Raw genomic sequence first — 23,931 nt, forward strand, 5'->3', positions numbered from 1 at the left:
TCTCCGCTCGTCCTACCTTCCAGAAAGTGGTCGCTTTTCTGTTCAGAGAATTGTTGCTATTCCTTTCTTCGATCTCCTGTTGGGTTTGTAGGTGTTCAGAATGGTTTGATCCCTATCCAGCTGAATTCCTGAGACCAGATGAAATCCAGGTCTCCTACTCCTCCGCCATCTTGCTCCGCCCCCCGCCCTTATCTCATTTTGTCACACAGAATGTTGGAGACATGTACTCAAGAGTCAAGATTTAATACAGTTAATAACTTCTACTGCTTGCTCCAGGACATTCTCAAGTGAATTTGGCATTTTATTTATTTATTGTTTTTACGGTGTGTGTGTCGGGGCAGAACACTGCGTCTGCTGGTGCAGTTTGTGTCCTGGTCCTGATTCTGTGAAGGGACAGCCGTTCACACACTGTGGGCCTTGCACGCCTGTGTGTATATTGGCAGAGTAGAAACAGCAAGCACTGTCTCAGCTTTAAGAAAAGAGTTGTGACCTCGCAGATCCCTGGGGGCTGGCGCCCCGGGGCAGGGTTATGGGTCACACTTGCAGTCTGGGTGCTGTAGGTGCTGTGCACAGTTGACCCGGCTGCAAGTCGTCTCAGGGTGTGTCTCCCACACAGGTCTGTCCACGTCCTCTGCGGGTTCATCGCTGGGCTGGAGTCTGAGTTTATGGAGACGCTCTCTGATGAGGAAGTGCTCCTGTCTCTGACCCAAGTGCTTCGCAGGGTGACAGGTACGGAGTGTGTGTGGCCGGGCACCCCGGGGGCTCCTTGCTGGCGATCTCTGGACAGGAACCCAGCTTGGTGCTATAACCCTCCAGGGACAGTCCTTCCCAATATTAGTGGGGTCACTCAGAGTTCTCATCTCTGAGGAACTGAAATAGCTTTGCAAACACTTTCCACTTCTTTTTTCTGTTTCTGGGTGAACTGAGTTAAGCAAAGCGGTGAGACAGGGAGAGCCTCTGATGGATGCACTCGCGGTGAGGTTTTCTTTCTGGGTGGTTTCCTTTGTTTTAAACTGTAGGGTCTTAAAGGGAAGCTGGACTGGGGCCAGGGGGGCAGAGGTACCACACTGATGCACGTCTCTGGGTGCAGGAAATGCCAGGCTCCCTACGCCCAGGAGCATGCTGCGCTCCTGCTGGTACAGCGCCCCGTACACCAGGGGCTCCTACAGCTACGTGGCTGTGGGCAGCACCGGGGACGACATCGACCTGCTGGCGCAGCCCCTGCCTGAGGAGGGCGCGAAGGCACAGGTGAGGCGGGCACAGGTGGGGCTGGACCCCTGAGGCTGGGTCCCTGTGCTTTTTGAAATTAGGAATCGTGAGACATGTATTATTTTATCAGAATTTTACATGTACTTAGCCTAAAAAGCATCAGAAAATTCTACAGTGCTGGTAGCAAAATAACAAAGTAACAAAATAACAAACTACAGCAGGCTGCTGGAGGGCGCCAAACCCCTTCCCAGACGGTCAGAGCCCAGTCTCAGCTCCAGATTTACCACATCTCTAAATAACACGCTTATGCTGCCGCTTTTTACAAAACACTCAGTCATGGAAAGCTTCGGATGTGTGCACAAACAGGCCGGACCTTTGGGCCCCCACCTGCGGCTTCGGCGCTGTGTCGTGCTGGCCGCGGCCCATCCCCCCACCTCTCCACTGTGTGATTATGACATCGTTTCACTGCAGACACCCCGGAATGGGTCTCTAAAGATAAAGGATGCCCTCTAAAAATGTGTAACTATAGCAAAGTTATCCCAGTTAAAAATTATGATAATTCCTCCATATTATCCAAAACTCAGGGTTCAGTTTCCCCAGTGCCCTATAAGCTCTTTACAGTTTGCTTGTTCCATAATGTTGCTCCTTGAATTTTCAGGTTGAGGCATCCCTGATTGACTCTCCCTATGGCAGATAAGGTTTTAGCTCTCTTGCACTCCTCTGTCCACCCAGCACTTAGCTCTGCCCCGGCCTCCCCATGTGTGATGTGGCACTTTTGTTAAGACCACTATTCAGTGCGTCCATCATCTGGTTTGCTCCAGGCCCTGTCCACATGTGGCCTGTAAGCACACTGTGGTTCCTTTCCTGCCTGTTTGTAGATGTGAGTGTGTGTCTGTGAGTCTGTGGGTGGGTGTGTGGAGTGGAGTGTGTGCAAGTGAGTGAGGGAGTGTGCAGGGAGGGCTCTGTTTTCCGTGCACTTCTTTGCCTGGACTCTGCTAATTCTTTCCATCATCTCTTGCTTCCTTCTCACACCCCAGCGTCAGCTTCAGCTCCTGATGCCCAGCCCCCGCCTGTCCGGCACCCCTTGCCCCGCCTGCCCCGTGCGCTTACTTTTGGAGCATTTATTCTAGTAGCTTCCTGATGAGGTGGTGCAGGGGAGGTAAATTTTTAGAGAAAGTTAAGTTTGCATGTGTGGAATTGTCCTTTTTCTATCTTAGACTTCAGGTGTTCCAGTCCTGTCACTATGTAACAAACCACCTGAAAGCCCACTCATGGAAACAACCACTTTTTTATGCCCACAGGTTCTGTAGGTGGGCGCAAGGGACTGTCTGTTTCTGCCCATGATGTCTGGGGTCTCAGTGGGGAAGACTTGGCCTGTGCCAGGGTCACTCAGGGCTGGGGTGGGGTCATCTGAGGCTGCTCGTCCTGCACGGCTGCCCTGGGCTGGGACACTGGCGGGAGCACCTGCCGTGGCCTCTGCGTGGCTCAGGCTTCCTCACAGCATGGCTGCTGCTGCCACGTGGCAGCCCAGCTAGGATGTCAGAAAGTGCTGATCTGCCATACTCCACTCCACAGCAGGCACAAGCCTGCCAGATTCAAGGGCAGGACGCAGATCCTACCTCTCTATGGCAGGTGTCTCCAAGAACTGGTGGTCCTGGAAGAGCTGCACGTGGGGTGTGGATCCTAGTTTGAGAGGCACGTCCCTCAGCGTTCTGAAGACAGTCTTCAGTGCTGCTCTTGGGAAGTCCAAAGCCATTCAGCTTCCTTCCTTTCTTACCTCTTAGGAAGCTTGGAATTATCTCAGCTCTCTGTTCTTTTTTCTCCTCCTCCTCCTTCTTTTGTGGGATTTTGTTGTTCGGATGGGGGACTGGTCCTCAAATTTTTAAATCTTTTTCCCTCCTAATTTCCATCTCTTTGGGTTTTCACTTTGTGTTTTGGGTGAAGTTCTTAACATTGCATCCCAAACTGTCTGTCAAGTTTTCCATTTTGCATTCGCTTTTGATTGCAGGAGTGCTTGCTGTCTGCGTACCTGCTCAGGCTTCCTGGCCGTCTCAGGGCTCAGTGGGATTAGTGAGCAATAAAGCCACACATCTGCCATCAGCTCTGCAGCCACAGTGAGAGGTGTGTGGCTGCCGCCTGATCCCTGGCACCTAACCCTAGCTTTTCTTTGCAGCTCCAGATACTGTTTGCAGGGGAAGCCACACATCGGACATTTTACTCCACCACGCACGGGGCTCTGCTGTCTGGCTGGAGGGAGGCCGACCGGCTCATCGCTCTGCAGGACCCCCAGGCGCAGCTGCTGGGGCCCTGGCTCTGAGCCCTGCTCCTCCCATTCTGAGCCCAGCACTGCCCCTCCAGTGCTGGGGGGGTGGGGGGTGGTGGGGAGGGTGACATCATCCTTTCCTCTGACAGTGTCTGGCCTGGCTTGAGATTTGGGGATGTTAATGACAGCCTGCCTTTTTTGGTGACTGGGGGCAGCTCTGATTTTTCATGTCACTGAGTCTGGCCAGGGCCCAGCTTGAGCTGAGTGCGAGGTCTTCTTGGAGAAATGAGACACCGGACAACACCACTGCTGCTGAGGGCATTCACATAAAGTTGTTAAAGCCTCCCTGCCTCCTCGTTCTTGTACCTCAGGCCTGCGGCACCTGTCACTTCTGTCTTCGCCAGGCCCCAGGCCTGGGCCATTGCGGGGCCAGGTGCCCCATCCCCTGAGTTCCCTGGACTTTGGATGCTGTGGTTGTCCCTTGTCACTGGCACCTTCAGGCATTCCTGAGCTCTCATTGGTGGTCTCAGGACCGCACCGACAGATGCTTTAGTGGATACCCACTGTACGTTGGGCTGGGGGAGGGCCAGAGAGTGCGGACACATGAGTACACAGGGGCACCCCATCCTGACCTGGGGCCAGAGGTTTTCTAAAGGAAGGGAATAAAAAATGAGGCCTCAAGAGTGCAGAGGGGTGGGATAGATGGGGTGTCAGGGTGAGTGGGGAGCATGTCGGTGCAGTGGGCAGTGTTGGGGTGAGTGTGTTGGGTTTCCCTGGGTGCTCTGCTCAGCTGACCCCATCTTACCTTGCTGCATCCTCAAATGGGTGACCCAGAGAATGGGTCAAAGGGCTGATTTTTCACAGTTGAGGAAGGGACAAAATGCCTAGAGGTCAGGGTCAGTAACTGCTCAGTCTCAAGGCTGCCACCGCAGAGCTTGGGCTTCTTCCCAGCACAGGCCCTGAGGGGAGGCTGGTGCTGCTGGTGGGTGGCACTTCAGAAGAAGGTGCAGGAGCTGCAGAGGCTGGGACTCCGTGCTGCAGGCTGTGGGGCTCCTGGCCCTGCACCCACCTTGAAGCCAGTGGCTCCCGCCTCTCCCGTACCTCAGGCTGCAGTCTGTGACCTGCTCTGGAGGGGCGGGGAGGACCCTGGCTGCAGGGGTGAGCGTGTGTTTGGTGGAAGGGCCTTGGGGCCAGGTCTGTCTGGGCTCTTCTCCAACCCCAAGTGGTGCCCAACATGCCCTCGGCCCCAGCACACCCTGCATGGGCCCTTCTCTTCCTTCCTCTCCTGGGTCAGATGGCCCCTCCAACAGGTCTTCCCTGCCTCCGCTCCAGAGTTCTGTATGTGTGTCCACTGCTCCGTGTCCCTCCAGTGGTTTTGTGTGGGACACCTGCCAGTCAGCTGTGAGAAATCCAGAATTCAACAGGGTTTTGTTTTAGAGATTGCCACTTCTCTCAGTGATCTGTGTTGTTGACATACAAGGTTTCTTCAAGCTGCGTGCTTGGGGAGACATTTCTTGTATCCCAAGTGACAAAGGCGAGCAGGACACGTGCTGCCATCTTGGTGGGAGGGCTCCTCATTGAGGAGGAGCCAGGGGCTGGGTCCTCATCTGGTGTCTGACTCATCCCACCTGGGAGCGCTTACCTCCCAGGGGCCCTGGAATGCTTAGTGCTGACAACTGGGGGGTTTGAGACCATCACAGTAGTGACATTTTTGTGTTTGGAATTTTAGCAGCTTGTTTCAAAAATTCCGCTAGAGGAATACTCCTGTACTCAATGTGCACTGAGTAGTTGCTTGGACTCAGAGTTAAAGCTACATTTACACAGAGTACGGGGACAGTGGGAATTCCGGCTCAGTGTATTAATAGGATTAGTGTAGCAGAACTGCAGTCAATGTTTCCAAAGGCTTTGTTTAAAACCTGGAGTATTTGAAAAAGAAAAGGGGGATATTACATATATAGGCTACATTTAAAGTATTTGAAAATTGTAACCAATTTGTAGGGGTGCCTGGGTGGCTCAGTCATTAAGAGTCTGCCTTCGGCTCAGGTCATGATCTCAGGGTCCTGGGATCGAGCCCCGCATCTGGCTCCCTGATCCGCGGGAAGCCTGCTTCTCCCTCTCTTGCTCCCCCGCTTGTGTTCCCTCTCTCCTGTCTCTCTTTCTGTCAGATAAATAAATAAAATCTCTAAAAAACAAAGTATTTGAAAATTTTAACCAATTTGTAAAAAGGGGTCAAACATTGGCAGAGGACTGCCGAGTTATGTTACACTTATACTCAGAATACACTTAAGAAAGAACTAGAAAATTTTAAATTTCTATTAATTTCTTAAAAAAAGAAATACCGCATAAACTTAGGACCCCCGCGAAGTCCCGGAAGTGCACAGGTCCGAGGTCGGCTCGTAGCCCCGCCCCGGGCTCCGCCCCCGGGCCCCCGCCCTCGCCCCGCCCCCAGGCCCCTTGCGTCGCCGAAGGCAGCGTAGCGCGCATGCGCGAGTCGCCCGGCGGTATCCTGGAGCGCCGGAACCTCGGGCTCGGGCTCGGGTGGTGGACCCGGCGGAGAGGTCCGTTGCCGGGGCGGTCCCCCCGCGCCGCGCTGCGCTCGGCGACACGGCGCCATGAGGCTGGCCTCGCGCGCGCTCTGCGGCGCCGCCGGGGCCGCCTGGCGAGAGAGCTTCCCCCTGGGCGGTCGCGACGTGGCGCGCTGGTTCCCGGGACACATGGCCAAGGGTGAGGTGGGGGCGGGAGGGGCCGGGGTCCGCCCGCCGGCTGCGGCCGTCTCTGTATGCCCGTGTGTGCGCCCCCGGAGTCCCCCACCCCCACGGCGTCCCCGGTGTCCCCTCCCGGCGCCACCCCCCAACCCGCCGGCGTCCCCAGCACCCGTTCGCTCGTCAGGTTGACCGCGCGTGGGGCGGGCGGCAGAGGTGTCCCGGGGTGGTCCTGAGACCCGGCAAGCCCCCTCTGCCACTTTATTTCCCGAACGAAGCCTCCGTTTCCACATCTGTTTCTACGAAGAGCTGCTTTCCTGAATATTATGTTGAGGACCAAATGAGATGGAGGGAAGTACTTTCCAAGCTGTGTTGTCATTGCAGCACATTTAAAACACGGAGGCATTGCCGTCTTCTGCCAAACCTCCCTGGGAGATCCTTACTGTTCCTAACAGCTTGTTGGGGAAGACCTCTGGGAGCCGCACAGCCCTCAGTGCGGCGATCGCCGCTCCAGCTCCGGCTCCGTCCGCGCGCTCTGGCTCACCGGGTGCACGGTGACCGAGTGCTGCGCACGTGGGAGTGGCAGCGTGCCCACGGGAGGTGGGAGATGTGGAGAAGCTGGAGGATGCTCTCAATGCCCCCGTGTGGCTGTGTGAGGGGCGCTGAGCGGTGCACCGTTCCTGAGGAGTCTTGTAACTTTTGTTCTGTGTGTGGTTCCTGGGTAAGGGTGAGTGGCTGAAGTGGATACACAGGGTGGAGGGCCCGGTGAGTCGGGTAGTCCGAGTTGGCTGTTCTGTAGCTGAGACCAACACCTACAGAGGTTAAATACTCCACGGAGAGCCCTCCAAGGGGATCGGACCCAGACATGCTGCTGCACCTCAGGCAGGGCCTCTTCTCTTTCTTGGAGACACCACTGTTGAATTTGAAAGAGGCACTCAGCAAACGGTCATCAGTTATGGTGACGTAGGACACTTCACTCAGATGTATTCTTTTTTAGATTGTTTGTGGTGTGTCGTTTGTGACAGTTTAAACCTATCACTCTTGAAAAGCCACAGACCCATTAGGCATCCTTCTGTTTTCCAGGGCTGAAGAAGATGCAGAGCAGCCTAAAGTTGGTGGACTGTATCATCGAGGTCCATGATGCCCGGATATCCTTTAGTGGTTGTGATACTGTGATTTATAATAAGAAATATATGTATATTTGGTCTTTGTCCCTGTTTCTGGCATAGAGCTCCTAAAACCCTGGGTATTTCTTTTTCTTTTTTTTTAAAGATTTTATTTATTTATTTGAGAGAGAGAGAATGAGAGAGAACACATGAGAGGGGATAGGGTCAGAGGGCAAAGCAGACTCCCTGCCGAGCAGGGAACCCTGGGTATTTCTTAAGTGATGAGAGTGATAAAGGTGTCTGTTGATGAGGTGACTTTTGGAAACCCACTAAGTCACCTAGGTTTGAGGGCTGGTTGCCAGGTGAAACAGTCCTGCCATTGGAGATTGGAACCTGCAGTTCCACCCCTGACCTTTGGGAGTGGCAATTGATTGCCAATGGCCAGTGATTTAATAAATCAAGCCTATATAATGAAGCCTCAATAAAGACCTAAAAAGACAGGGTTTGGAGAACTTCTGGGTTGTCAGATGTGGATATGCAGGGAGAGTGACACATTATTTTTTTAAAAAGATTTTATTTATTTATTTAGAATGGGGGGACGTGGCACACATGCAAATGCAGGACAGGGAGGGGCAGAGGGAAAGAGAATCTCAAGCAGACTTTGCTCTGAGCGGTGGGCCCAGTGGGGGGCTTGATCTCACGACCCTTAGATCACGACCTGAGCTGAAATCAAGAGTTGGATGCTTAACTGACTGAGCCACCCGGGCGCCCTGAGAGTGGCACATTTAGGGCATGGAGGCTCTGTGCTCCATCCCACATACATTGCCTTATATGTTTCTTCTATCTGGCTATTCCAGAGTCATATCATTTTCTAATAAGCCAGTAATCTAGTAAGTAAAATTTTCTCTGAGTTTTGTGAAGCCACTCTGACAAACTAATTGAATCCAAGGAGGGGGTCATGGGAACCTCCCATCTATAACTAGTGGGTCGGAAGCAAAGGTGATGGCCTGGACTTGTGATTGGCACCTTAATGGCGGGGGGGGGGGGGCATCTTGTGGGACTGAGCCCTTAGCCTGTGGGATCTGACTCTTTCTCCATGTAGATAGTTTTAGAATTGAGTTAAGTTATAGGACATCCAGGTGGTGTCACAGAATTGCTTAGTGTTGTGGGCTCTCTCGCTCCCAACTCTGTTGGAATTGGGTGTGGCATCCTAGTGGTAAGGGGAGGCCGTTATTCCTGAATCGGGCAATGCTCAAGCAGTGGGAGGCATTCCTGGCTGTTACCTGGTCTCCGTGCCCCTCCTGTGTCTGGCCTCTGCTCTGGTCTAGTTTGCTGCCACAGAGGGTGGTACCCTCACCTCTCAGTTATTGGCACTTGAAGCAGTGGTTCTCAGCTCTCATTGCACATTAGAGTTTCTCCAGGAGGGTTTAAAAAATCCTGGTCTGGGGCGCCTGAGTGGCTCAGTTGGTTGAGCAACTGCCTTCGGCTCAGGTCATGATCCTGGAGTCCCTGGATCGAGTCCCGCATCGGGCTCCCTGCTCAGCGGGGAGTCTGCTTCTCCCTCTCTCGCTCCCCCCTCTTGTGCTCTCTCTCTCTCTCAAATAAATAAATAAAATCTTTAAAAAAAAGAAAAGAAAAAAAATCCTGGTCTGGGCCCCTCTCCGGACCAGTTAATCAGCATCTCTGGTGTGGGGTCCAGGCCTTGTGCTGTTTGACGCTCCCCCTTGGTACATAGGGTAGCGTCTTTGTCTCTGACCTCTGCCTGGCACACCCAGACCTTCCAGTCCAGTCCAGCAGTGGGTTCTCTCGGTGGGGTTATGCAAGCTTGATTGAAATGTGCTGGCCAACAGCGTTTTCCTCTGTGCCTGAGGCGTGAATTGGCAAGATCTGGTGATCTTGTTCACTGATGAATATACTTTCAGACCTTGTTTCTGTTGTTTTTGAGCTATGTTTGGGTTTTCTTTATGTGATGAAGGTGTTGGTTTGAGAGTTGTTACCAGCTCAAGGACATCAGATGAGGGACCATTTTCACTATTTCAAAGACTCTGGAACTTTTGTAATAAAGTGTCAAGTTTATTTACTGTAGGCTAAATATGTCAATTTATAGGATATCCCATGCTGGTCAGAAGTGTTTGCTGGCAGTCATATGTTTGGTTATCAAAAATCATAAATCTGTAATTGTTACTCACTGCACAGTGAGTGGACATCTGTCCTTTTGGTTTCTAGACCTCTGCCTTTTTCTCCAGGACCTGGCAAGGAACGCTAGGCTGGGTTAGGGGCCCTGGGAGGGAGTCTGAGGCTTTTGGTATTCTGAATTACACAGGATTGGTTAACCCTTGAGGGAAGAGTGAGATTTATGGAAAGTCCTTTTGTGTGGGGTGAGGGCATAGCCCTTAACTGGTGTCTAGACCCAGGGTGTGCTGGAGGCCTCGGGAATTTCACACCTGGACTCAGTAGGAGCTGAGTGTTCAGAAGATAAATATATAGGCCTCTCTTCCTGCCTGTGTTAGGGTCCCATGAGGTGGGACCTATCCTGATTCCCCGAGGGTCCCTGGCTGAGGGCGAGGAGGCAGAACTTTCAAGGATGGTTTCCATGGGGACCCTCATCCCTTTGGCGGTAACCAGAGGGGGGCAGTGGTTTGAGATAGACTGATTAGGACTTTACGGGATGTGCTGTTTTGGAGTGATCAGATCATTCATTTTGTTATGTACCTTGGCAGCTAAACAAACAACCAGTTACAAAACCTTCCACTGAGCTTTGTGTTTTGTTTTCGCCACCATCATTCCTGGTGGGGAAGGCATGTGAGACCCACTGCCCTGCGTGTCTGCAGTGGGAACGCGGCAGCGACTAGGCGTCCTTTTCCCCAGCCGGGAGGGCAGGACGGGGGGTTGGTCTCATCCTTCTTGGAGCGTGAGGCTGGGCTGGCTGGCAGGTACTTGCGCTGAGACTGGGTTTCCTCCTCTGCTCAGTTCCTTCTAAAGATTTCCTTCTGAAGATGGTGTCAGTCTGTGTAACAAGATGGACAAGATAAATTAATGGGCTGGTAAAGCACTGAGGGAGTTTTTGCCTTAATTTTGCCACATTCCACTTTCAGGCCGCAATCCTCTGTTTCAGGAAACTCTTGGGCTTAAGCCTCACATGCTGGTCCTCAACAAAATGGACTTGGCGGATCTGAAAGAGCAGCAGGTGAAGGTGCCCGTCCCAGATGCCGTCACCCTTAGGGTTCCTGTGTCTGGGATTGCAAACAAACACGGTGTTGATTCACCCAGGCAGTCTTGCTTTGGCAAACAACCCTTTGTTTGCAGAGGTATTCCTCTATGATTTCTCAAAATGACATGCCTCCCTCTAATTTATAATGATTAATTTATGGTCCAAAGGACCAAGATGTGCCTCTCTCATGGGACATGGCCGGGCTGTGTGGCCTGTGGCCCGTCTGGCTGGGAACACTGAAGTGGGGCTCTGGCTGCAGCGCCGATGTTCACAGTTTATTTCATTGTGATGACTTGTGTTTTGGTAGCTGTGTGAGGCCGGTGGCCACAGGCGCAGGCCACAGGTACTGACCTGGCTGCATTTACCCCAGGCACCCACACTGGCCGGCCAGGCCTGCACACCCAGTGATGTGGAAACTAGAAGGGTGGGGGGCCCAAGGAACTTCTTCAAAGCAGGCAGGGTTGGGGGACGCGAGTGACCAAGTGCCCCAGTGCAGGTTTCCCCATGTGTCGCCGAAGTTCGAGAACCACGGAGGTCTGGCCATGCTGTTTTCAGGCGCTCCCCTCTGTTCTTCCCGCGGAAAGGGCGGGCGCTGGAGCCTGTGCAGCCCATTGTGAGGCTGTTAGCGCAGTTTTCTCTTCGTTTCCAGAATGTAGTTTAGGCTTCCTTTCTTGTTTTTAAAAAGCTTTATATTCGGGGGCGCCTGGGTGGCTCAGTCGGTTAGGTGACTGCCTTCGGCTCAGGTCATGATCCTGGAGTCCCGGGATCGAGTCCCGCATCAGGCTCCCTGCTCGGCAGGGGGTCTGCTTCTCCCTCCGACCCTCCCCCCTCTCATGTGCTCTCTCTCTCTCATTCTCTCTCTGTCAAATAATAAATAAAATCTTTATAAAAAATAATAAATAAAGTTTCATTGGGCACTTGGGGGGCTCAGTCGGTTAGGCGACTGCCTTCGGCTCGGGTCATGATCCTGGAGTCCCGGGATCGAGTCCCGCGTCGGGCTCCCTGCTCGGCGGGGGGTCTGCTTCTCTCTCTGACCCTCCTCCCTCTCATGCTCTCTCTCATTCTCTCTCTCAAATAAATAAAATCTTAAAAAAAAAAAAAAGCTTTATATTCTTTCCTTCTTTTCTCTTTTCTTCCCTTCCCTTTCCTTTAAGATTTTATTTATTTATCTGAGAGAGAGATCACAAGCGGGGTTGGGGGAGGAGGGGCAGAGGGAGAAGCAGGCTCCTGATGCCTTGGCTGGATCCCAGGAGCCAGGGATCCGCTTGTTTGAAGGCAAACGCTTCACTGACTGAGCCACCCAGGGGCCCCTATTTTATTTATTTTAGAGAGAGAGAGAGAGAGTGCTCGGGGGAGTGGGGAGGGGCAGAGGGAGAGGGAGAAGCAGACTTTATGCTGAACATGGAGCCTGTTCAATCTTAGTTGATTGTGGTATGTTTGAATTACTTAAGCCCCATCCACAAGCCTCTGTGTCAAGGTTTCCAGGGAAACATCAAACACTGAAGCCACCGGAGTTCTTTTGAGAATCCAAGCAGAAGCGACCCCTGAGCCAGGTGCAGGCACCTGTTGTCATTTTGAGTCCTGCTGTGCAGATCGGGCAGCTCAGGTCCTCCAGGAACTAGGTGCTCATGGGTCTCAGTGCATGTGCAGATGTAGTAATTTATCACAAGCTTTGCTTTTATTGGTTGAGATCTGAGTCTTAATCAGTGATTGCTTCTGCCCTTAAATGCTAATTTTTGTAGAGTGCTGGGCACTAAGATGACCTACCATAGGGACACAGCAGTGTCTCCCCTGGCTGGGAGCTGTTCTCAGGTGCTTCTGTGGCAGAGGTCCTGGAGAAGCCCCCAGCAGTGGCTCCTCATGTCTACCTCTGAGTGCTGGGTTGGAACATCCACTGTGAATTTATACACATATGTCTTTGTTGTGGCCTGTGTCTTAATCTGCATCATCTAACGAATAACTAAAATACATAAGTAAAACTAAATTAGTGAATGACTTTTTGTTCATTTAGGCATCAAATGATTGATCAAACAATATCCTACTGGTTTTATTTATTTTTTTTAATTTTTATTTTTTTAAGATTTTATTTATTTATTTGAGAGAGAGAGAATGAGAGACAGCATGAGAGGGAGGAGGGTCAGAGGGAGAAGCAGACCCCCTGCTGAGCAGGGAGCCCGATGCGGGACTCGATCCAGGGACTCCAGGATCATGACCCGAGCCGAAGGCAGTCACCCAACCAACTGAGCCACCCAGGCGCCCTCCTACTGGTTTTAAAAAACAGGATTCCTACACTGTATTCGTTTAGTGTTAAGACCAGTAAATTAATATTAGGCTTAGTTTACTTTTGGGCTTTTAAAACATGACACATACTTTGTAATTGGATTGGGTTCAAGCCTCAGTTTACAGGGGAGCTAGGCAGAATACTCTGGGTAACAAGATCACTAGTGGAGAGCAGAACTGCCTGATGCTGGAAGCGGCTCCTTGTACACGAAGGGGCCTGAGTCCTGAGAGGCAAGTGGTGCTGTGCTGAGCCTTCTTCCCTGCTGGAGCCCGGAGTACATGGGCCCCTGGCCGGGCCACTTCCCTCCTGCCCTTACAGGGGGGCCAGGCGCTCCTGCGCTCTGCCCGAGGCCCGCGGTTCTTCAGCACCTGCTCCGCCTGCCCCCCCGCGGCCTGGCTCTTCCCAGGCTCTGCGGCGGTGGCTCTGAGCCAGGGAACACGCCTGGCCCTGTGGCGGGGGTGAGGTGGGGGTTCTAAGCTCAGATTCTTGGATTTTAGCATATCATGCCACCCATATTTGCATTTAGTATATAAAATGGAAATATTCTCTTTCAGAAAATTATACAACACTTAGAAGGAGAAGGCCTAAAAAATGTTGTTTTCACCAACTGTGTAAGGGATGAGAATATCGAGCAGGTAGGTGTCCCTCTGTTTCGCACTCTAGTGCTTTTGCTTAAATACCCTCAAGAAATCCCACAGATCATCTCTTGCTCTCACAAGAAGCAGAGTTTCGGAGACAGTCCGTGGGCTTGCGGGGGTCCTGGTCGGGAGCGGGTGGGCTCGGACAGCTTGTGACTGCACAGTGCCATGCCAGGCTGTCGTGTGCACTTGGGGCCGTGGCTGGGACGAGCTTCTGGAGGGCTGGGGCCGCATTTTCTGCAGTTGTACGTTAGGATTATTTCACTGGCTGATCCGCAGCTTGGCAGGAGGTGGCTGCAGTCAGAGCTGTCACCCTCTGGGGGGCTGACCTGCTCACTGCTGGTGGAGGGACAGGACATGGCACAGATCACTGCCCCCCCCTTGGGGCCCCAGCACATTCTAAATCCTGATGTGGACAGTCCTGGTTCCCCGATGCTGGACCCGGGAGTACACCGCCTCCAGAAGCCCAGGAAGAAGCCATTTCTGTGTGCTTTGTCCTTTGCAGATCATCCCAATGGTCAGAGGACTGGTTGAGAGCAGTTACCGCTATCATCGAGGAGAGGTTGGTTGTGGGGCCCAGTGCGGCCCGTGGGCTGGTCCCTCCTGAGGAGTCCGGGCTCAGCAGCTAAGCAGCGGTCAAGCAGTCCCCATGCTGGGCCGTGACTGAGCTGCAGAACTCCTTGGGGTTCTCTCTGTGCTGCTACAGGTGCCTGGGAGGGGGCTGCTGCCCCCACCCATGGAGCTGCCCTGTGTGCTCTTGTTCTCGCCACAGGAAGGGTGGGGTGGCCTCCACAGTGACCTTCCTTCCCCTGAACACAGACCTGGGCTTGGGGGGCCCTAGCATGGGCCAGATGAGGCCATGGGTGGGGCTCTGGGCAGGGCTCTGGGTGGTCTGGGTGGTCTGGGTGGACCCCTGACTCCCTGCTCTTGTGCCTGGGCAGAACCTGGAGTACTGTGCCATGGTGATCGGGATCCCCAATGTGGGCAAGTCCTCACTCATCAACGCGCTCAGGAGACAGCACCTCAGGAAAGGTACCGCCTTTCATGCTGTGAAAAGAGAGGGACCACTCTTCCTCTGGTCCCGAGACAAAACTCCCATAGCCAGAGCCTCACAGCCCTTGGGGTGGTCTCTGTACCGAAAGGACCCAGTTAACTGTCTGATGTAAGGTTAAACGGTGATACAGAGTCATCCTGTTACACATTTTATACTGAATTTGTTTTCTCTCCTGAATATGAAATGTTGATGTTTAATATGTGGGTGACTTTTCTGCTCTTTGGTGGTTTTGTCTTCTCCCTCATTGAAGTCTCAGGGCCCTGCTGCATAGATGAGACCTGATGTCAGGTGGGAGGCATTTGGTGAGGCGGCCCCCCCGCCGCCCGGCTGGAAAACTGCATCCCCCCCGGCTCGGGAATGGCTTCCGGGAGCTGCCTGAGCACCTCCTTGATTGTGCTCACCCCGTCTTGGAGTCTCGAAGACATGCCCACTCTACTCACTCGCTGTGCTTTACCCTTTGTTCCATTAAGTATTTTCAAGTTTCGCACCAGGTCCACGTTGGCTTTGTTTTCCACACCAGCGATGTATGGTCTGTTAACAAACCCGCTTCCAGTGCACAGACCCCCAGACTGAACTAGCCCAGCCATTATTTTGCAGATGGTGTTTTTGGTGCTCATTGCAGACTTGCCAAATCATCTATTTTTTAAAATTTATTTTTTTTTAATTATGGCTTTAAAAAAAATGGTGGCTTTAAAAAAATTGTGGCATTAAGTATAATCAGTGCTGTGTATTCATCAGACTATTTCTAGACTTTTCCATTGTCTCCAATTGGAAGTCTTTAAACAAACACTAACCAGCGCTGGGCACCACTAATCTGCTTTCTGTCTGGACCTCACATGAGTGCAGTCACAGAGTGTCCGTCCTTTCGTGTTGGACTTGTTTCACTGAGCGTAATGTCTCAGGGTCCATTCATGCTGTGGCTGCGTCCAGATTTCCTTCTTTGCAAGGCTGAATAATACCCTGTTGGGTCTCTGTACCACGTTTTGCTTTTCCATGCATCACTGGCAGACAGCTGTATCTCTTTACTCTTGCGTTGACTCGGCCCCTTGGACAGGAACTCAGCTCACAGGCCTGTCACGGGCAGTGCTGTGGGGGCAGACTCGCAGGGTGCAGGGTCAGTGTCGGGGGCATGGCGTCAAGTCCTGGAGGCAGAAGCTGGGGTGCTGAAGGAAGAGCTCTGTGGGGACCTTCACGGTCAGGCGCTTGCCTGCTGGTCCCTTGGCAGGTCTTGGAGCCCTTTCCAGGCACTGGGAGGCAAGTTTTAGTAAAAGAGTCACTGCTGTGAGCTGGTTTGGAGCTGAACTGAACACAAGCTCGTGTGGGCCTTCGTAGGTTTCCATGTGTCTCATTTCTTATCCTATAGCTCGTATGCCAGGCTTTGTGTGTTGACTGCATTCGACAGCCCCTTTTCATCCTGCAGGAAAAGCTACCAGAGTGGGCGGTGAGCCTGGGATCACCAGAGCTGTGATGTCCAGAATTCAGGTAGGGTCCTTGGCTGCTGGGTCCAGAGTTCCACGCACACACGCCTGGTGCTTCCTGAGGGCTGTGGGGTGGGCTGCCTGCCTTCTCCTCCACTCTGTTCCCACTGAGTGCTTGCCACGTGCCAGGCACCACAGCGCCCTTACATCAGACCTCTGGGAGGGCGTGCTCTCACCCCTGTTTTATGGATGAGGGAACCGAGGCACCTGCCCAAGGTCACACAGTAGCCTGTTCTCCCAGGCTCAGCTCGGCCCATCCACACATGCCCTTTTTGCTCTGGGAGGAGAAACTGTTGCTCTGATTTATTCTCCAAACTCCGTGGGAACTGATCCTGCGGGGAAGCCACGAGCTTCCTGAAAAGGACGAACCCATCGGAACAGGGCCCTGGGGCCTTCTCAGAGCCTTAGGAACCTAGCAGCCTGGCTCCAGGGGCTGCCCAGCAGAACGCCTGGAGGGAGCGGATGGCCCGACCGTCCTCTCTGTCCACAGGTGTGTGAGCGGCCACTGATGTTCCTGCTGGACACTCCCGGGGTGCTGGCCCCTCGGATCGAAAGTGTGGAGATGGGCCTGAAGCTGGCCCTGTGTGGTGGGTTGGAGCCCCCGCTTAGTGCCCCCTCCTGCTGCCGGGCCTGGCGGGTTGTGCCTACTTTTCTCGGCCCGGCCGTGGCAGACACCTCAGAGCGTGCTGAGCGAGCATGGCAGGCAGCCTGTCAGCCCTCGCTCCCGGTGACGTGGGCCACTGCTCTGACCCCGTGGACCCCCACGGCCTGGAGTGCGCCTGCCTTCTCCCAGCTTACAGCCGAGGCAGAGTGGTCAGGAGCAGCAGTGCCTCTGGTGAGCCGGGAGCTGGTCTCCACTGCTCACGCTGGCCTCCTGGTTCCAGGAACCGTGCTGGACCACCTGGTGGGGGAGGAGACCCTGGCCGACTACCTTCTCTACACCCTCAACAGGCACCAGCTCTTTGGGTGAGTGCAGGGTGGGGGGCGGGCGGGCTGTTCTCTCTCTCATCCTAGACAAACGTCATGTAGGAAAATAGCAGCATGAAGGTGTTATGGGACAAATTCTGCACATTATGTGCAGTGCAGTTTGAAATGTTTGGCTCTTATACAGTCAAGAAAACCCCCCAATTTCTTGTGCTCTTCGGGGATCACTCCTCTCTATCCCTTCCTTCTCTTATTTTACAAATGGTCCCCCAACCCGCATGCCACACCCTGGTGGCCATCTACCTTGTGTCCTGTCCTCGAACGTCCTAGGAATGGAGTCCCACGGCGTGCGCTCTCTTTTGTTGGGTTCCCTGCGCTCGACGTGATTGCTCTCAGATTCCTCCGTGTCGTGACGCGTGTCATGACGGGTGTCGTGACCCGTGTTGTGACCCATGTCGTGACGTGTCGTGGCCCGTGTTGCTCCTTCCTGATGGCCGCTGCGCGGTGTTCTGTGGTATAGATTGACGCACCTGTTTGTTCTCGCCGGGGTGTTTCCTGGATGTCCCGTGTCGCGTTGAGGACCTCAGTCCCACCAGATGTTCAGGTTTACTGATTTCCACCAAGAACCAGCTTTCGGTTTCATTGACTTTCTCTGTTGTTTTTCTGTCTTTTAGTTCATTGATTACTGTTCAATCTAAAAAAACCCCAAATTTGTTGTCTTGCTGTTTGTTCTGTCTGTCCCTCGTTCTCTTTCCTCTTTCTCTGCATCTGCCTGCCTGTCTCCCTCCCTCTGTCCCTCTGTCTCTCTCTTTGGCCTTTTTTGGATGAATTGGATATTCTTATGCTATCCCTCTGTCCCCTCTGTCAGCTCGTCATCTGTAACTTCTGGAGGAGGGTGCCTTGGGGTTTGAGGAGCAGCTTTGAGTGACATCATAACGTGTCTGCAGTGCAACCTCCTTACGATGGCGCATCTGTTCTGCTCTGGATCTTTGGGCTTCTGTTGTTCTGTGTCTTACGTTGACGTGTTTTGTAAACCTGAGCTATAGTGTTTTGTTTATACAGAGACTTCAAGTGTAAGAAGTAAAGCGTAGCTGCGTACCCATTGCTTGGTGGTTCATGGGCACTGCTCGTGGCTGCTGCTCGTAGGTCCAGGTTCCACATGGCGTCCCCCATCTGAGGATTTCTCGTCATGTCTCTTGCAGCGCAGGTCTGCTGCTGAGGAATTCTTTCAGATTTTGGTTGTTCAAAGATGTCTTTTTTTTTTTTTTTTAATTTATTCATGAAAGTCGGAGAGAGAGAGAGAGAGAGACAGAGGCAGAGGGAGAGAAGCAGGCTCCCTGCCTAGCAGGGAGCCCGATGCGGGACTCGATCCCAGGACCCTGGGATCATGACCCGAGCCGAAGGCAGACGCTTAACCATCTGAGCCACCCGGGCGCCCCCAAAGATGTCTTTATTTCACATTCGTTTTGGAATGATATTTGCGCTTTGCGTGAAAGGGTAGCTGGACAGCTGTTTTCAGGACTGGAAAGAGGTTGTCCCATCCTGTTCTCACCCCTCTTGTTTCTGATGAGTAATCAGTCATGTTTGCCTTTGTTCCTCCAGCTGCTTTTAAGATTTTCTCATTGTTCTTTTGAGCAATTTATGACAATGGGCCCTGTATGGTTTTCTTCATGTTTCTTGAGCTTATAGTTTGTTGAGTTCTTAGATCTGTGGCTTTGTAGCTTTTATCAGATTTTCAACCATGATTTCTTTTTTTTTTAAATTAATTTTATTTTATTATGTCAGTCACCATACATTACATCATTAGTTTTTGATGCAGTGATCCACGATTCACTGTTTGTGCATAACACCCAGTGCTCCATGCAGAACGTGCCCTCCTTAATACCCATCACCAGGCTAACCCATCCTCCTACCCCCCTCCCCTCTAGAACCCTCAGTTTGTTTTTCAGAGTCCATCATCTCTCATGGTTCGTCCCCCCCTCCGATTTTCCCCCCTTCATTTTTCCCTTCCTACTATCTTCTTCTTTTTTTTTTCTTAACATATATTGCATTATTTGTTTCAGAGGTACAGATCTGTGATTCAACAGTCTTGGACAATTCACAGCGCTCACCATAGCACATACCATCCCCAGTGTCTATCACCCAGCCACCCCATCCCTCCCACCCCCACCACTCCAGCAACCCTCAGTTTGTTTCCTGAGATTAAGAATTCCTCAGGGCACCTGGGTGGCTTAGTTGGTTAAGCGACTGCCTTCGGCTCAGGTCATGATCCTGGAGTCCCTGGATCGAGTTCCGCATCGGGCTCCCTGCTCGGCAGGGAGTCTGCTTCTCCCTCTGACCCTCCCCCCTCTCATGTGCTTGCTTTCTCTCATTCTTTCTTTCTCAAATAAATAAATAAAATCTTTAAAAAAAAAAAAAGAATTCCTCATATCAGTGAGGTCATATGATACATGTCTTTCTCTGATTGACTTATTTTGCTCAGCATAACACCCTCCAGTTCCATCCACGTCATTGCAAATGGCAAGATCTCATTCCTTTTGATGGCTGCATAATATTCCATTGTATATATATACCACATCTTCCTTATCCATTCATCTGTTGATGGACATCTTGGCTCTTTCCACAGTTTGGCTATCGTGGACATTGCTGCTATAAACATCGGGGTGCATGCACCCCTTCGGATTCCTACATTTGTATCTTTGTCAACATGATTTCTTCCTGTGTTTTCAGTTTCTGCCTTCTCCCGTCCTTAGGACTTGTTGCCCACGTGTTGGCCACGCGCCTGCAGCCCTGTTTGTCTGACCTGCTGCTCACGCCCATCAGTGTGTGTCTCTAGCGTGTGTCACATCTTCTGTGTTTCTACTTCAGTTCGTAACCACGTGGACTATGGTTACAATAACTGGTCTAACATCTCTGCTAACCCTAACATCTGGGGCGGTTTTACTAACTGATTTTCTCCTCATGGTGAGTCTGTTTCCCCACTGTCCATGCTTGATAATGTTTGCTTGGCTGCTGGGCATTTTGAGTTTTGTCTCTTTGGATGATGGGCATCTTTAGGTTCCTGCACAAATCCTTGAGCTTTGCTTGGGATGATTGTCTAGAAACAGTTCCTTCCAGATCTGTGGGTCTGGAGCTGTTGCCCCAAGTGGGGCGGTGCCCTCCCCTGCCCTGTATACCATCCACCTGCTCCTGGCTCTGTGTGAGCGCTGGGCACGGTCCCTCTGCCCTGCTCGGGCTCTCTCCTGGCCTGTGGCTTTGGAGAATTTCCTTTCTCACATGTGCTGAGCCCTCCTCTGCTAAATATAGAGGTTGGCTGATTTCTAGAATTCTCTCTCTGGGCAGCTCTGGCCTCTGGTTCGGCTGGTGGTGTCTCCGCTCCAGCAACCTCCTGGGCTCTGTGGGGTCAGGAGGTGCCGTGCGGGGCAGTGGCGGGTCCCCGTTTACATTCTTCATGGCTTGATGTCTGGTGCCTTGGACACCGTTCTTTTGTGTGTTTTTGGTTGTTTCAGGGGAGGTAAATTCAGTTGCTGTTATTCTGTTTTGCATGGAAGTAGAATTTCAAATTTACTTTTTTGCATCATTTGTGTGGGAGTCTGGGCATCTGCGGTCCTGCAGCATTTCTAGAGAATGTTTTTAGAGAGTTTCTAGAGTCCCTGCGGGCGGCAGCTCTTGGCTGTGTTGGTGGGAGTGCTCTTCTGGGGACAGTTCTCAAGGTCGCCAGGACAGAGGGCCTCGTGGGGCTGCCGCCCTCAGAAGTTTGACTTAGGACCTGCATTCACAGCGTTCAGACGCCCTCTGAGACGGGCACTCCGATGCCCACATGGGGGCTGAGTCCATGTCTTAACTTTCCCCATGGCTGAGCCCTGCCCTCCACTGTGGACCGTGAGGCAAATCCACCGTTTCCTCTGCCATTAGGCGGTCCAGGGTGGAGTTTCCCGGCTCCCGGGGTTCGGGGAGGTGCTTGTCTGTGGACGAGGTTTGTCTCCTTCAGCCCTTCAGGGTCAGACATGCCCGGCCCTGTGCTGGCCTTTCTCATCAGGCCCAGAGCCGGAGTCGTGTGGGACAGGGAGTTCACGGGAGCCACCGGGCAGTTCTCAGCAGTGGTGGGTGCTCAGTGTGCTGGTCCTAGGGCTGCCAAAACGCCAAGCACACCTCGTTCCTTCTCCACTGGAGAGAGTGCTGGTGCTCCTGGCGCCCCTGACCTCGTGCGGCTGCCCAGAGGCCCTGAGTGTCTCCAGTGGCTTGCCGGGCTGACCGAGGGCTCCAGGCCCCAGGCCTGCTCAGGAGCAGGGTGGGTGCTGCAGCGATGGGCTCCGGTGGGGTCCATGGTCCTGGCCGTGGCTCCCCCTCCCTGACCGTTGGTCTGCGTGTAGGTATATGCAGCACTACGGCCTGGCCGCAGCCTGTGATGACATAGCCGGGGTGCTGAAGCAGGTGGCTGTGAGGCTGGGGAAGACGCAGAAGGTGAAGGTGCTCACAGGCACAGGTGAGACGTGGAGGCCTCGGCCCCGGGCTGGGCTTGGAGAACCAGCCTGTGGGCGGGCTGCAACTGGCGGGGAGGACATTGCGGGCACATGTGGCTTTTCTGGAAACGGAGGCGCTGCAGAGGAGGCGGCTCAGGGCGGCCCTGCCTCGCTCTGGGTACACCCTGTGTCCCACCCCTCTGAAGCCTCCTGAGGTCAGGCGCCACTGCCCAGACTCTGTGGATTTTCTTGGTGCCCAAGCTCCACAGGTACCCACCGTCAGTCCCTGAGGACGGGCAGGGAGGGGTGCCTCTGAATCCTGGGTCTGCCCTGCACAGAGGTGCCTTCCTCCCCAGACTGTCTTGTCTCCCCCAGGGGATGTGAACGTCATCCAGCCCAACTACCCCGCGGCAGCCCGAGACTTCCTCCGCACCTTCCGCAGCGGGCTGCTCGGCCCAGTGATGCTGGACAGGGATGTCCTGCAGAGACCCCCCTTGGCAGACCCCTGAACCAGTCCAGCTGGCAGGGCCCTCACTCCCGCCTGGCCCTTGGCACCAGAGATGGGGACATCCCAGGCCCTCACAGCCAAGAATTTGACCCTGGGACTCCCTTTCCCAGAATCTCCATGCTGGTCACTGTACAGTACTCAGGTCTCGTCTCTAGGAAGGAGCCGGTACCTGCTGCCCCTCCGGGCCTGGCCAGCTGCCGGTTACAGGGCATGGTGCCCGGAGTCTGGACATCGGGGCTGCTGACACCTCTGAGCTGTCCCTGTGTGCCTCACACACGCTGAGTATCTCTTAAGGAGAAGCTGATGTTTTCTTCGGAGGTGAGAGGACAGTCTGTAATTTAAACATTTCAAAAGCCTGTCTCTGCTGGTGGCTCATCTGTTGTGCACCAGTAGCAGCTTGGGCCCGCGTGTAAGGCCCCTCTCGGCAAGAAAAATTGGGATATGAGCCACTTAGCAAGGGTTCTTGTGTTAGGTCCTTGATAGTGTCCTGGGTCCTGCAATAAAGACAATTCTACTTGCCAGCAGAGTGTTTATTTCACGACACGACTAAAATGTGCACACGTGATGGACAGGAGGGTCCAGAGAGCTGTGGCAGGACCCAAGGATTGTCTGTCCCCAGCTGCGTACAGGCTGCGAGGGTCACTGGTGTGGTCAGTGGGGACTCCAGAGCCTCCCACTGCCTCCGAGCACCTTCTAGCTAACAGGACAGTGGGACTCTTCCCCGGGGAACTTGACCTAGCAGGCTGCGTTCCAGCAAAGGGCAGAGGAAGGAAAGGGGGTGGGGGTGGACCTGGTCAGCTGCTTCGCCTCTTCTGTGTCCAGTGGGGGCCTGGCCTTCCTGGAAACACCTGAGTTTCCGCAGGGCACCTCCCCTCCTGAAGGTGCCCACACACTGACCTCTCCTGAGATTACCTGCCCTGGGCACTGTCTGCTTCCTGCTGGCCCTGACAGGTAGAGTGGGAAGAACTCAAGCATGTGTTGGTGCCAAAGGCCAGACACACTCCCGGAATCAGGTTGGTGTGTGAAATAAACTCCTGACTTGAGAATGCTGTTTCTGCCCCACCCACCACGTGGTGCCGTGCGGCCTGTGAGCGTGCAGGAGAGGCTGGCCCACGCCCCGGCCCCTCAGGTAGACCCGAGTCCCTGTGCAGACTCTCCTGCCTGCAGGTGCGGTGGCAGAATGGCCACACTGCCCACGAGGCCACAGCCTGCTGGTCTTTGGTCTGGAACGGAGGGAGGGGCACTGGGCTTGCTGTACCCCGAGTCTGCCGGCACTGTGAGTACAGGTGGATGCAGGGAGCTGTGTCCTGCAGCTCTGGGTCCTGGTCTTTGGAGAGAGATGCTTGGTCCAGGGGTCTGCTGGTAGCTTGGAGACCCTCACCCTAACCAGACCTGGGTGTCAGCTGTGGGAGAGCAGAGGTTGCAGGTCCTCCCGGCCCCCCCCCCGCCCCCGGGAGGTGCTGGTGTCCATCAGCTGAGTCCAAAGGCCCCATGGTCTGGGGGCTGGGGGTGGGTGTGAGGGCATATTCTGGAAGGCAGCCCAGCAGCAGGTGAGGCTTTCAGTGAGCACCGAAGGAGGGAGAGATCCAGAGGATCCAGGCCTGGGACATGGTCCTGCTGTGGGATGTGGGGTGGAGGATGTGGTAAGGAGCCAAGGCCCCCAGGGCTGAGCTCACAGACTGTGACCCAGGCCTGAGGCTCGAGGGAAATGGGCCTCTGGGTGCCTGACGAGCAAAGGGCTGGCTTTCTGCAGAGGGTGCTTGGGTGCCAGAGGCAAACCCTTGCAAGGCCCGCCCGGCATTTCCTTAGAGGCCTCTCTGGGGGTCTCTCCTGTCCCCAGACCAGCCTCAGATGCTCAGACAGCTGTTGGAGGGGGCTCAGCTTCCCGGCTTCTTTTGCTGAGCCCAATACTCTCACATCTGTCTGTGTTTGCTGGGTGCTGGGCCGGCCCCTGGCCGCTGCTGCCCACCTCCAGGGACCTGCCTTGTGGCCGTGTTGGTTGCTGGTTCTGACTTGAGATCTGACCTGCGCATTCACACCATTCACACCTTGCCCTCTCCTTCGGGCGGAGGGGGGGGGAAGGCGCCAACTACA

The 23,931-nt window shown here is 53.7% G+C and overlaps 2 protein-coding genes across 6 annotated transcripts in view; both read left to right on the forward strand.

Moving 5' to 3' along the window:
• PAOX (polyamine oxidase) overlaps positions 1 to 3,869 on the forward strand; it is a 17,619-nt gene extending 13,750 nt beyond the window's left edge. The window contains exons 5-7 of the mRNA XM_034986660.1: positions 617 to 729; positions 1,091 to 1,248; positions 3,383 to 3,869. Of these exons, the coding sequence (XP_034842551.1) occupies positions 617 to 729; positions 1,091 to 1,248; positions 3,383 to 3,526 (415 nt within the window). The 3' untranslated portion in view covers positions 3,527 to 3,869. The remainder of the gene's footprint in view (positions 1 to 616; positions 730 to 1,090; positions 1,249 to 3,382) is intronic.
• A 2,167-nt stretch (positions 3,870 to 6,036) lies between these two features.
• Positions 6,037 to 22,356, forward strand: MTG1 (mitochondrial ribosome associated GTPase 1). Of its 5 annotated transcripts, none has more exons than XM_034986688.1 (11): positions 6,037 to 6,196; positions 7,258 to 7,322; positions 10,363 to 10,473; positions 13,327 to 13,407; positions 13,916 to 13,972; positions 14,352 to 14,442; positions 15,885 to 15,946; positions 16,433 to 16,529; positions 16,827 to 16,908; positions 21,240 to 21,352; positions 21,705 to 22,356. In XM_034986688.1, the coding sequence occupies exons 1-11, from the start codon at positions 6,085 to 6,087 to the stop codon at positions 21,836 to 21,838; spliced, it is 1,005 nt and encodes a 334-aa protein (XP_034842579.1). In that variant the 5' UTR covers positions 6,037 to 6,084; the 3' UTR covers positions 21,839 to 22,356. The 5 variants fall into 5 exon arrangements, with proteins under 5 accessions (XP_034842579.1, XP_034842589.1, XP_034842562.1 ...); XM_034986698.1 differs by having other exon boundaries at positions 10,363 to 10,467; XM_034986671.1 differs by having other exon boundaries at positions 21,240 to 22,356.
• Positions 22,357 to 23,931: the final 1,575 nt, after the last annotated feature.

This window comes from Mirounga leonina, unplaced genomic scaffold (assembly GCF_011800145.1).
Source record: "Mirounga leonina isolate KUSES-001 unplaced genomic scaffold, KU_Mleo_1.0 Mir_114, whole genome shotgun sequence".
Lineage (NCBI taxonomy): Eukaryota > Metazoa > Chordata > Mammalia > Carnivora > Phocidae > Mirounga > Mirounga leonina.